This window comes from Phyllobates terribilis, unplaced genomic scaffold (genome assembly GCF_046119375.1).
Source record: "Phyllobates terribilis strain yellow unplaced genomic scaffold, ASM4611937v1 Scaffold_5__5_contigs__length_657084704, whole genome shotgun sequence".
NCBI classification, from domain to species: Eukaryota; Metazoa; Chordata; class Amphibia; order Anura; family Dendrobatidae; genus Phyllobates; species Phyllobates terribilis.
This window is the reverse complement of record NW_027362765.1, coordinates 452956830-452969402: the sequence shown is the minus strand read 5'-3', so window position 1 is coordinate 452969402 and position 12573 is coordinate 452956830. Positions and strand designations below refer to the sequence as shown.

General features: G+C 50.0%; 1 protein-coding gene across 1 annotated transcript in view; it reads left to right on the top strand.

Annotated features, from left to right (window-relative positions):
- Positions 1–12287, top strand: part of CALHM2 (calcium homeostasis modulator family member 2) — a 30842-nt gene extending 18555 nt beyond the window's left edge. The window contains exon 3 of the mRNA XM_073685340.1: positions 10426–12287. Coding sequence (XP_073541441.1) covers positions 10426–10842 — 417 coding nt within the window. The 3' untranslated portion in view covers positions 10843–12287. The remainder of the gene's footprint in view (positions 1–10425) is intronic.
- The last annotated feature ends 286 nt before the right edge of the window (positions 12288–12573 follow it).

The following is a 12573-nucleotide window of genomic DNA, read 5'->3' as shown; positions in this document are numbered from 1 at the left end:
TAGTCTAATGTGTATGGAGGCCTTTAGTGACGACCATACAATTAAATTATATGAGTAGGCTTCTACCCACTCAGGGGGAGAATGTCTTGTGCAGAGTCTCCCCTATGTAGAGTCCTGTCTGCACCTAGCTAGATTATTAAAGAGGTTGTCTCATTAGAAGCAATGTCTTTGAAAAATTTTTCCTCTAGGGAAATCAGCTGATCGCCCATGTCTACCTCCTACCATTCCCGGCTAGTGGCTAATTTTGCAAGAGAAAGCCATGGCCAGCAGGCTCAGACTGGCCCACAGGAGAACAGAAGAATCCTCCGGTGGGCCCCCGTGCAAAACTGGGCCACCACTCACTTACAGTACAGACCAAAAGTTTGGACACACCTTCTATTTTAAAGATTTTTCTGTATTTTCATGACTATGAAAATTGTACATTCACACTGAAGGCATCAAAACAATTAATTAACACATGTGGAATTATATACTTAACAAAAAAGTGTGAAACAACTGAAAATATGTCTTATATTCTAGGTTCTTCAAAGTAGCCACCTTTTGCTTTGATGACTACTTTGCACACTCTTGGCATTCTCTTGATGAGCTTCAAGAGGTAGTCACCGGAAATGGTCTTCCAACAATCTTGAAGGAGTTCCCAAAGATGCTTAGCACTTGTTGGCCCTTTTGCCTTCACTCTGCGGTCCAGCTCACCCCAAACAGTCTCGATTGGGTTCAGGTCTGGTGACTGTGGAGGCCAGGTCATCTGGTGTAGCACCCCATCACTCTCCATCTTGGTCAAATAGCCCTTACACAGCCTGGAGGTGTGTTTGGGGTCATTGTCCTGTTGAAAAATAAATGATGGTCCAACTAAATGCAAACCGGATGGAATAGCATGCCGCTGCAAGATGCTGTGGTAGCCATGCTGGTTCAGTATAACTTCAATTTTGAATAAATCCCCAACAGTGTCACCAGCAAAGCACCCTCACACCATCACACCTCCTCCTCCATGCTTCACGGTGGAAACCAGGCATGTAGAGTCCATCTGACGCGCCCCTGGGCCTGTGTCGCGCTGCGTTGCGCACGCGGGAGCCTACCCGGAGCCGGATCAGTGGAGGGTTGTAGTCTCGTGGCGGTGACCCGGTCCGTGCCCAGGGAGTCAAACTAGACGGCTGTCTATTAGTAGTAATTAGTTGATGACTACGCCACCCGTTGAGTGCAGCCAGGGAGCTGCTGCTGCAGGGCAGACCGCTGAGGCCGGTGGTAGAATTGTGCAGCGTGATAGTATAACCCCCAATGGGAGGGGTATGGCCTCAGGGCAGCCGACGTGGATGATGGGGGTAGCAGGAACCACTCAGAGACGGTACGGTGTAGTTCAGGGTCTTTACTGGTAACAACGATAGACCCTCCCGGAGTACTTGCTAGCAAACGGGGCCTGGTCAGTCTTTGAGCAGATGGGATCTCCCCTGGCCAGGCGTAGTTGTAGGCCTCCCAAACTGACTGTACTCTTCTGGCTACCTTGCTAGAAGCTGATGTAAGTAGCCCACGTCCCTGAGTGTACCGTGTGGTGCTCACCCGTATGGCCGGTGACTCGGGGCCTTCTAATGGCTTCCGCTCCACGATGGCGGTGCTGGTCCCACGCGTGTGACCGTGCCTTCGGGCTTCTGGGCCAGAGGACCTGAAATCCCCTGCCTGTCGGATTCTGCTGCTGGGTAGGAGTTAGTCCCCACAGCCTCGGACTCCGGGTCCGGTAAAGAATCTTCTTAGTCAGGGCGAACTCTACAGCTGCCAGCCCCTGACTCCTTGTAACTCTGCTGTTTTCTATGCTGCTTCTTGTCTCCACTCTCCTTGTCTGACTCTCCCTGCCTCAGCCCCGGGTTTTTACAGGGGAAGCTCTTCCCCTCCCAAGACTGGGCAGGAGGTGTGGCATGCACAGGATCCCTGACCAAAGGACCTCCCACCTGCTCTCAGACATAACATTACATTACTGTGGAAAACCAGACCCCTGGGGTGCCACATTCCCCCCTAGTGAAATTTAGTACTCCGGGACTAAACACATTTAGAAAAACATAACAAAGTATAACAATAACAACACAATAAGAAAAACACATAAGATGGTTGCGGCGTGTCCGCAACCGGGTGCAGTCTTTGAAGAAAAGCAAAGGTGTCCATTTCACCAACACAGGGAGACGTAACCAGGTAGGGGTCTGTCCTACCCCGAGTCCTTAACAGTCTCTAGTCCATCCTGGGTTACGCTCCAACTATATACAAGGATTCCCGGTAAATCCACCAAGGTTTCCTAAAAACAACTGGAAACACAAAATTATTCACAAGCAACAATACACAGAAAAAAAAAACATAAATAAAACAATTTATACACTTTAAATTCTCCAGCGTGCGGGTAACTGGCCTCTAGTGGCCCGAGTGGACCTACGGAGCTGACTGTCTGGCCCTGAACTACAGGGTGTAGGAGCTGTCAAGGGTAAACTGGGCAGCTGTCTACCGGCTCTTTGTCTCACTAGGGGTACGGCAGGCTCACTATAAGCAGAGGGTTGATTCTCCTGTTCTGCTTGTGTGGAGTCTTCTGCCTCCTGGACCGGCTGTTCTTCCAGCTCTACCCGTTGCTCCGTAGGTTCTTGGGATGATGGTTGGAGGAAGGTGAGTACGGGTACCACAACTGCACCATTGACTTGAGTCCAAGACTGAGGGAAGTCCCCGAGCACGGTACTAACCATATCTTCCCTTTCTTCCACGGGTCGATGGTCTTCTTGTTCCTCTTCAGGGTTCCTCAGTTGTTCGGGACACTTCTTCAGATGGTCCCGGGATACAATGGCTGTGGTTTCCCCTCCGTCTTTACTGATGGTACAGACCTTCGGGTTCTCGTGGCTTGAGGGCAGTACGGTGTACGGGTCCTCCTCCCACTGGTCATCCAACTTGTGGAGCCGTCTTTTCCTCTTCAAGACCTGCTCTCCGGGTACCAGGGGAACAGCGGGAGCATACTGGTTGTAAGTCCTCTCTTGTCTTTCCCTAGCCTGACAGAGACTTCGCTCCACGCTCTCTTGTACTCTCCGGTACTGCTGCTGCCTCTCTGTGTCCCAGTCTGTTTCTGGTGAAGTGTCCTCAGGTGTCAGGACTCCCATTTCCAGGTCAACAGGTAACTTACCAGGTCTCGCCCTCATTAGGTAAGCCGGGGTACAGTTGGTGGAACCTACCGGGATGTGGTTGTATAGGTCCACCAGATCGGGCAACTTCTCAGGCCACAGACTGCGTTCTTCCAGGGGCAATGTTTTTAGCAGATCCATTACCACCTGGTTCATTTTTTCACAAAGTCCATTAGTTTGCGGATGGTAGGGTGTCGTCCTTATCTTCCGGCAGCCATACAGATTGCAGAATTCCTGGAAGACCTCCGCTTCAAAGGCAGGTCCCTGGTCCGTCAGCACTTGGTCCGGGTACCCGTGTGGACGGCAGAAGTGCTGCTGGAAGGCTCTAGCTGCTGTTTGAGCCGTTAAGTCCTTGACGGGGACGACAACCAAGAACCGGGAGTAATGATCCACGATGGTTAACGCGTAGACGTAGCCACTTCTGCTTGGGGTCAGTTTTACCTGATCCAAGGCTACCAGTTCCAACGGTTGCCGGGTGACGATGGACTGCAGGGGAGTCTTCTGGCTGGCCCGGTCCTTCCTTCTCAGATTGCACGGGCCACAGTCTCTGCACCACTTCTCGATGGTTCCCCTCATGCCTACCCAGTGGAACCGCTCGCGCAGCAGGAACTCCAGCTTTTTCCACCCGAAGTGTCCAGCTCCGTCGTGGTATGCCTCCATCACCATGGCTGCGTCTCTTCGTGGCACCACTACTTGCCAGAGTAGTTCATGCGTCCGGGAGTTGACCATTCTGCGGCACAACTTCCCCTTGTAAAGGAATAGTCGACTCTTCTCCGCCCATAGTTGTTTGGCTTCCTCCGGAGCGTCTGGTTCAAGTCGAGCCTCCGGCCGAGTCAGCATCTCCTTCACCAGTCGGACGGCAGGGTCGCTGTCTTGCGTTTCCGCCCAGTTGTAGTGGGGTAAGGGGTTCAACGTAGCAGCCTGTTTACCCCTTACCCGGTGGGAATACTGGATAGTCCCATGACGGTGGAACGCAGGGAGTTCAACTTCTTCCAGTCCCTCCGGATCTTCTCCTTCGTCCGGCAGGTTGGGCATCCTGGACAGGGCATCCGCGTTAGTATTGGAGCGTCCTGCCCGGTATTTGATTGTGAACTCGTAGTTGGACAGACGGGCCATCCACCTCTGCTCCAGGGCACCGAGTCTTGCCGTGTCCAGGTGTATCAACGGGTTGTTATCCGTGTATACGGTGAACCGGGAAGAAGCGAGGTAATGCCTAAAGCGCTCGGTGACTGCCCATACCACGGCCAGGAACTCTAGCTTAAATGAGCTGTAATTCTCAGAATTCCTTTCGGTGGGTCGCAGTTTTCGGCTGGCATAGGAGATCACTCGTTCTCTCCCCTGCTGAATCTGGGATAGTACGGCTCCTAGCCCGATGTTACTGGCGTCGGTGTAGAGGATGAAGGGCTGGCTATAGTCTGGGTACGCCAAGATTTCATCCCCCGTGAGGGCCATCTTCAGCTGGCGGAAGGACTCTTCTTCTAGCTCTTCCCATTTGAAGGGCGGCTTCTGGTTCTTGGCCTTCCGGGACTGGCCTATCAGGAGGTCCTGCATAGGCGCTGCCTTTTTGGTGAAACCGGGAATAAACCTTCGGTAGTAGCCTACCAACCCTAGGAACTGCCGCACTTCTTTTACGCTGGAGGGGCTTGGCCATCCCTTAATTGCGGTGATCTTATCGGGGTCGGGAGCCACTCCGTCAGCGCTCACCACGTGTCCCAGGTATTGCACCTTTGGTTTCAGGAGGTGACACTTGGAGGGTTTCACCTTTAGGCCGTAACTCGCCAGAGCTTCGAACACCTCCGCCAGGTGTTTCAGGTGGTCCTCATAAGTTTTGGAGTATACGATGACATCGTCCAGGTACAACAGGACCGTCTCGAAGTTTCTGTGGCCCAGACAGCACTCCATTAATCGTTGGAAGGTTCCTGGGGCGTTGCAGAGTCCGAACGGCATGCAGGTGAACTCGCTAAGTCCCATCGGGGTGGTGAATGCGGTCTTCTCCCGGTCCGCCTCTGCTACAGGAACCTGCCAGTACCCGCTAGTGAGATCCAAGGTAGAGAAGAAGTTAGCAGATCTTAAAGCAGCCAATGACTCCTCTATCCTTGGTAAGGGGTACGCATCCTTGTGTGTGATACGGTTGATTTTCCGGTAATCTACACACATTCTCATGGTGTTGTCTTTCTTTTTGACTAAAACTAGTGGGGCTGCCCAGGGGCTACAGCTATCCCGGATTACCCCAGCCTCCTTCATGTCTCTAAGCATCCCCTTAGCGTGTTGGTAATGTGCAGGGGGTACGGGTCGATACCTCTCTTTTATGGGAGGATGATCTCCCGTGGGGATGCGGTGTTCTACCCCCTTGACTCGCCCGAAGTCTAACGGGTGTTTACTAAACACTCTCTCATACTCTTGAACCACCCGATAGACTCCTTGTTTCTGATGTGAGGGAGTGGAATCAGTACCCAAATGTAGTTGCTGACACCAGTCCTCCATGTCTTTCTTAGAGCCGTTACCTTCCTCCGGGTGAGATGGAGGCAAGGGTTCCACAGATTGTATAGAATTTTGATTAGTGGTATATAATTTGGCTAGCGTGGCATACCGGGGCAGGTACACTTCCCTCTCCCCGATATTTATTATGCGAATGGGCACCCTCCCATGGCGTACATTGACCACCCCCCGTGCTGTCAAAATGGTGGGCCTACTGTCTGAGTAAACTGGTTCTACCATTGCCTGGTAATCTCTTCCTCTCAGACCAATAGCTGCCCGGCACCAAATCATCATTTCACTTTTTGGGGGCATGGCAATAGGAAAAGGGTCACACATTCTTACGCTACCAATCTCACCGCCGGAGAGTTCCACTTGTTGCCGTTGCATCAGTGCCCGGATCTCTTTCTGGAGCACCCGCTGCTCGCCGGAGCTGGCGTTCTTGGCAACCTGCTGTAAAAGGAAAATCACCTCTGCAAGACAATTTTCAATTACGTTAGTTCCTAGAGTTATTTTTGGGTGACTCTCATGTTTATCAATATCTACAATGATCAGTCCCTGTGCGGCCAGTTCGACTCTACCGATTTTGAGGGCCACCTCCTTAAATCCGATCTGTGGCACGGGCTGGCCATTGCTGGCGATGATACTCAAGTCGTCGTCAGGGTAGTGGGTAATATCCGAGTCATTCCAGTACTGCTTGAAGAGCACGTACGGGATGGTGGTGACCTGTGACCCGGTATCCAGTAGGGCACTCATGGGAATGCCATCCAGTACCACAGGCAAGACTGGACGTCCTCCCACATATCTGTCGCGCCAGTTCGATGGGCCTGGTGATCTTTTTCCTGGGGGTTGGCCCTCTACCCCAGGTTGTGCCCGTTTAAAGAACAGTACCTTTCCATATGTCCGGGTTGATTGCAGCGGCGGCAGATGGGTCGTCCGTCCTCGCTGTATCGGTCACTGGGTCTTCCTCTGGCCGGTGGGGTCCTCCTTGGTCGACGCCACGGGATGTCCTCCGGTCCGGATGCCAGCTGGATCTTCCCTGGGGTGGAAACCTGTAAAGACTGCACAGTTCGGGTTAGCACAGCAACGCTCTTAGCTAGCTCTTGGACCTGATGGTGTAGGTCTGGAGCCGGGTCATTGTCCAAAGCCTGCGCATCAGCTCCCACAGGCCCTGCTGACAAGGGCGCCGCCTCCTGGTAGTAAGTGGTAGTGGGGCGTCTGTGGGTCACAACGCCACCTGGTGCCGGTTCTCGGAGCACCCGGATGGCTCTGTCCTTGAACTGTGCAAAGTCCAGATGGGGATCCTGTAAGGCCATTGCCCGCAACTGGGTTCGGTGGGCATTGCAATATAAACCCTCTATAAATTGTTCAGTCAACAGCCTGTCCTCGTTTCCCACCCCATCAGGGTCGGTCTGCTTTATGGCCCTCAGGGCCTCTTGTAGGTTTAGTGCATAGTCCCTTATACTCTCATGCGCTCGCTGCTTGCACCCGTAGAATCTAAGCTTAATCTCGGCTGAGGTGCGGGTATCAAAGGTGTCCTTCAGCCGGGTTAGTATCCCTGCGACAGTCTTCCTCCCAGGTGGCCAGGATTTTACTTCCCTTTTGGCTGCCCCGGTTAGTTGGGCCACCAGGATGCTCACTTTTTGCTCTTCTGTGAGGGGGTACACCTGGAAGAGGCTATCCAGCTTTTCTCTAAAGTCATGCAGGGTATGTGACTCCCCTGAATACTGGGGTAGCCAAGCTGCTCCCGGGATATAGGGCATGGTGAAGGGCATAACTGCAGCAGCGGTAGCGCTGGCGGGGGTTGGGGCAGTGAAGCTCTCCTCCGTATCCGACATCTTCCTCCCCCCTAGTGGACCGTGGCCTACCTTGCGATGATCCTCTTCCGTAGGCCGCGGCTCCGCAGTGGATCGTCAGGGTTGAGGACCTTCCGTCGCGCTCCTGTGACGTCGGCGTCTGCTGGGCTCCTTCCAGGACCTTACGCAACGTCCGGACGTGAGGCGGGGCTTCAGTTCTCGCGCGCTTTCGGAGTCCACGCCCCTCTTCTTCCCGCGCGGCGTCCCCAAGATGGCGTCCAACGGCGGGAAAACTCCACGGATGGCGGGAAGAAGGCCGAAGATGGCGCCGGATGGCGGGAAACTTCACCGATGGCGGGAAGAAGGTAGAAGATGGCGCCGGATGGCGGGAAACCTCCACGGATAGCGGGAATCTTCACCACTGGTAAGTTTGAACAGTCTTTGCTTTTCAGGCACGCAGTACCCGGTGGTTGCGGGCACGAAATCCTGCTGACTACGCCAAAGTTGACGCGCCCCTGGGCCTGTGTCGCGCTGCGTTGCGCACGCGGGAGCCTACCCGGAGCCGGATCAGTGGAGGGTTGTAGTCTCGTGGCGGTGACCCGGTCCGTGCCCAGGGAGTCAAACTAGACGGCTGTCTATTAGTAGTAATTAGTTGATGACTACGCCACCCGTTGAGTGCAGCCAGGGAGCTGCTGCTGCAGGGCAGACCGCTGAGGCCGGTGGTAGGATTGTGCAGCGTGATAGTATAACCCCCAACGGGAAGGGTATGACCTCAGGGCAGCCGACGTGGATGATGGGGGTAGCAGGAACCACTCAGAGACGGTACGGTGTAGTTCAGGGTCTTTACTGGTAACAACGATAGACCCTCCCGGAGTACTTGCTAGCAAACGGGGCCTGGTCAGTCTTTGAGCAGATGGGATCTCCCCTGGCCAGGTGTAGTTGTAGGCCTCCCAAACTGACTGTACTCTTCTGGCTACCTTGCTAGAAGCTGATGTAAGTAGCCCACGTCCCTGAGTGTACCGTGTGGTGCTCACCCGTATGGCCGGTGACTCGGGGCCTTCTAATGGCTTCCGCTCCACGATGGCGGTGCTGGTCCCACGCGTGTGACCGTGCCTTCGGGCTTCTGGGCCAGAGGACCTGAAATCCCCTGCCTGTCGGATTCTGCTGCTGGGTAGGAGTTAGTCCCCACAGCCTCGGACTCCGGGTCCGGTAAAGAATCTTCTTAGTCAGGGCGAACTCTACAGCTGCCAGCCCCTGACTCCTTGTAACTCTGCTGTTTTCTATGCTGCTTCTTGTCTCCACTCTCCTTGTCTGACTCTCCCTGCCTCAGCCCCGGGTTTTTACAGGGGAAGCTCTTCCCCTCCCAAGACTGGGCAGGAGGTGTGGCATGCACAGGATCCCTGACCAAAGGACCTCCCACCTGCTCTCAGACATAACATTACATTACTGTGGAAAACCAGACCCCTGGGGTGCCACACATCCGTTCACCTTTTCTGCGTCGCACAAAGACACGGTGGTTGGAACCAAAGATCTCAAATTTGGATTCATCAGACCAAAGCACAGATTTCCACTGGTCTAATGTTCATTCCTTGTGTTCTTTAGCCCAAACAAGTCTCTTCTGCTTGTTGCTTGTCCTTAGCAGTGGTTTCCTAGCAGCTATTTTACCATGAAGGCCTGCTGCACAAAGTCTCCTCTTAACAGTTGTTGTAGAGATGTGTCTGCTGCTAGAACTCTATGTGGCATTGACCTGGTCTCTAATCTGAGCTGCTGTTAACCTGCGATTTCTGAGGCTGGTGACTCGGATAAACTTATCCTCAGAAGCAGAGTTGACTCTTGGTCTTCCTTTCCTGGGGCGGTCCTCATGTGAGCCAGTTTCTTTGTAGCGCTTGATGGTTTTTGCAATTGCACTTGGGGACACTTTCAAAGTTTTCCCAATTTTTCGGACTGACTGACCTTCATTTCTTAAAGTAATGATGGCCACTCGTTTTTCTTTACTTAGCTGCTTTTTTTCTTGCCATAATACACATTCTAACAGTCTATTCAGTAGGACTATCAGCTGTGTATCCACCTGACTTCTGCACAACACAACTGATGGTCCCAACCCCATTTATAAGGCAAGAAATCCCACTTATTAAACCTGACAGGGCACACCTGTGAAGTGAAAACCATTTCCGGTGACTACCTCTTGAAGCTCATCAAGAGAATGCCAAGAGTGTGCAAAGCAGTCATCAAAGCAAAAGGTGGCTACTTTGAAGAACCTAGAATATAAGCCATATTTTCAGTTGTTTCACACTTTTTTGTTAAGTATATAATTCCACATGTGTTAATTCATAGTTTTGATGCCTTCAGTGTGAAGGTACAATTTTAATAGTCATGAAAATACAGAAAAATCTTTAAATGAGAAACTTTTGGTCTGTACTGTATATAAACAGTACTTCACACAATATACTTGATTCACCATATACAGGCAAAGGCAACATGTTATTAATTTAACAATTAACCCAGTTTATTGCTATGGAATTTTGTGAATGAAGATAGTCATATTTGCGTGGGGCCCTGGAGTTGCTGTTACTGGTGGGCCCTTGGCATCCCAGTCCGACACTGATGGTCAGTCAGGCATTTTCTATATGACCATAAATTTCTCAGTTTTGGCTGATTTGGGGACGCTTCTAGTAGTACATATGCATATGGGTTGATTTCATGAGGAAATTTAGATATTGGTGTGTAAACCTGGCGGTTTAATTTTTTTTTTTTACATTTATCAGCTTATATGTTCTTTGTACGTGCACGATTAAGATCATTGTACTCTCACTTTGGCTTTTCTTCATCTAGATAGGAAGGAAAACTTGGATTTGATGCAAGCAAAAAAATGTGCGTGTGTGTATATATAATATATATTCTTTTCTTGTCCCATCACTTTAGTCCAGCAGATTTAATAAGTGGTAACAGTAAAGTAACAAAAGGGCATTTTGTTAATAAGTTGAACTCACGTGTTCTTTTCTATTCTCTTGCAGTTTCTCGGCTGGATTCTAATTGGTGTGGTTGCTTCAACTATATTCCTTCTTAAGTGCTTACACCATTGTTGTTCTCCTTTAAGTTACCACCAGGAATCTTACTGGCACCAGTATCGTTTCTCCGAGAAGGAGCTATTTAACCGCACTGCCGAAGTCCACGCTAAGATCCTAGCAGCTGGTAACGTCAAGCAATTTTTTGGTTTTGTTGCTTTGAATAAAGAAGAAAAAGAAATGGTAGCAGAATATCCAGTGGACGAAGCTCAGCCGAGTCCCCAGTGGAATGAAATAACGGGATTATACCTGTATCGGGAAAACAAAGGCTTACCCCTTTACAGTCGCTTGCACAAATGGGCTAAAAAGGTGATTGGAAATGGCACAGATGGTGGAGGCAGAGAAATGGCACTGCTGGCAGTGTGAGGTGGGGATCATTACACAAACTATATACAATTTCTATAAATACGAGAACTAAAAGGTACTAAAAGAGCTCTTTTTAACGAGCACCTTCCTAAAGGGCAAAACAGATCAATCCAAGAGGTCAATCCATTTCTGATTGTGTACGGTGCTTGAGCTAAATCTCATATCTTGTACAGGGATTACATTTTATACATAAAGTGGTATATTCAACTATTGACTATGGTTCAGAGAAGAAGTTTATGAATCCGTCTGATATCTGCAACCACTTTCTTAAATCTGTTATATGCTATTTTATACATTCTGCACTGCCAATAATCTTCAAAGCATAAGGGATCCCATCTTGTTGGTGTCTTTATTCATGACTCCATCTGGAACTTTTGTCTGAATCCCAAAGAAAGGAGTTCAGACATTCATCAAATGGATCTTCAATGATGCAAACGGACTCTGTTTTTACCTCCTTTCTCTTTTTAGCCAGACTGGTTCAGTCTACTTCTCATCTGGGGACTTTTCTGAATCCTGCTTTTTGGGGATTGAGGTGGAAGCCCCAGATGGAGTTATGAACTGGGAAACAGATGGGATGTGAACTCGGCCTGCATAGGTGCCTAGTTTAGACAGTTCCCCACACGTGGAGCTGATGATGGGTGATGGATTGAGGGAATATCAGTTTCTCTTTGTATTTCGGTCTCCTCTGTTCTCTAGAAGACTTTATGCTTCCATTTGAAATCCATAAACGCCCACGATCTCAGGAAGACTAGGTAAATTAAATATCAGCTTCCACACTAGCACAGTTGCTCATAGCACAGTGATCCCCGCAAGTTGTGCATCTTTGGAAACAGAAAGGTCCTAAAGGACTTGTAGAAGGTGTACAACTTTTAAAGGAAACATGTCATCAGGTTTTTGCTATGTAATCTGAAAGCAGCACGATGTAGGGACAGAGACCCTGATACCAGCAAGATATCACTTAGTTTACCAGGTGCAGTTGTGATACAATAACTGTTTTCTCTGCTGCAGATCTAGCAGTGCTCTGATGTTGATCCTGGTATAACCCACCTACACCGCTGATTGGCAGCTTTCTGTGCATAGTGACAGAAAGCTGTTAATCAGTACTGGGGACAAGGTTGGACCAGGAGGCACGAGACAACTAGTCCAGCAGTGATAATCCCCTGCTGATAAAACACTGATTGTATTGAAACAGCAAAATGCAGACCAGTAAGTGACACACTGCTGGAATCAGGGTCTCTGCCCCTACATCATGCTGCTCTTGTATCACAAAGTAAAAACCTGCAGATAGATTCTCTTAAAAATAAAGCATTCTTGGGATACTTGTATTCTATAGTATGTCTAGTGCAGGACCCATTGGGTGATGTAGCTCTCTTGGAGCCTATGTTGGACATGTGATCAGTTTTTCTGCGGCAGATTCTTTGAAATAAAACAAATGTAGAAGTAAAGATGATATTTATTTTTTACTGCAATTTTGTAACTGTTGCTGCTGGGACCTTGAACAATATTGTAAATCCTATTGATGGCTTTGGTAATAAATGGAGAACCTGGCACTTGTACAATGCCCCAAATCTTTAGTTTGACGTGATCACAAATAGGACCTATTGTGAGACCAACAGATTACAACCGAACATATCTTGAAGGAAGAAAGGGATTGTGCACATTGTGCTCGGTATATTGGCATCACTGCTGCAGAATTGGCGCTAAATAAAGCAAAATATTTGGATCTTTATA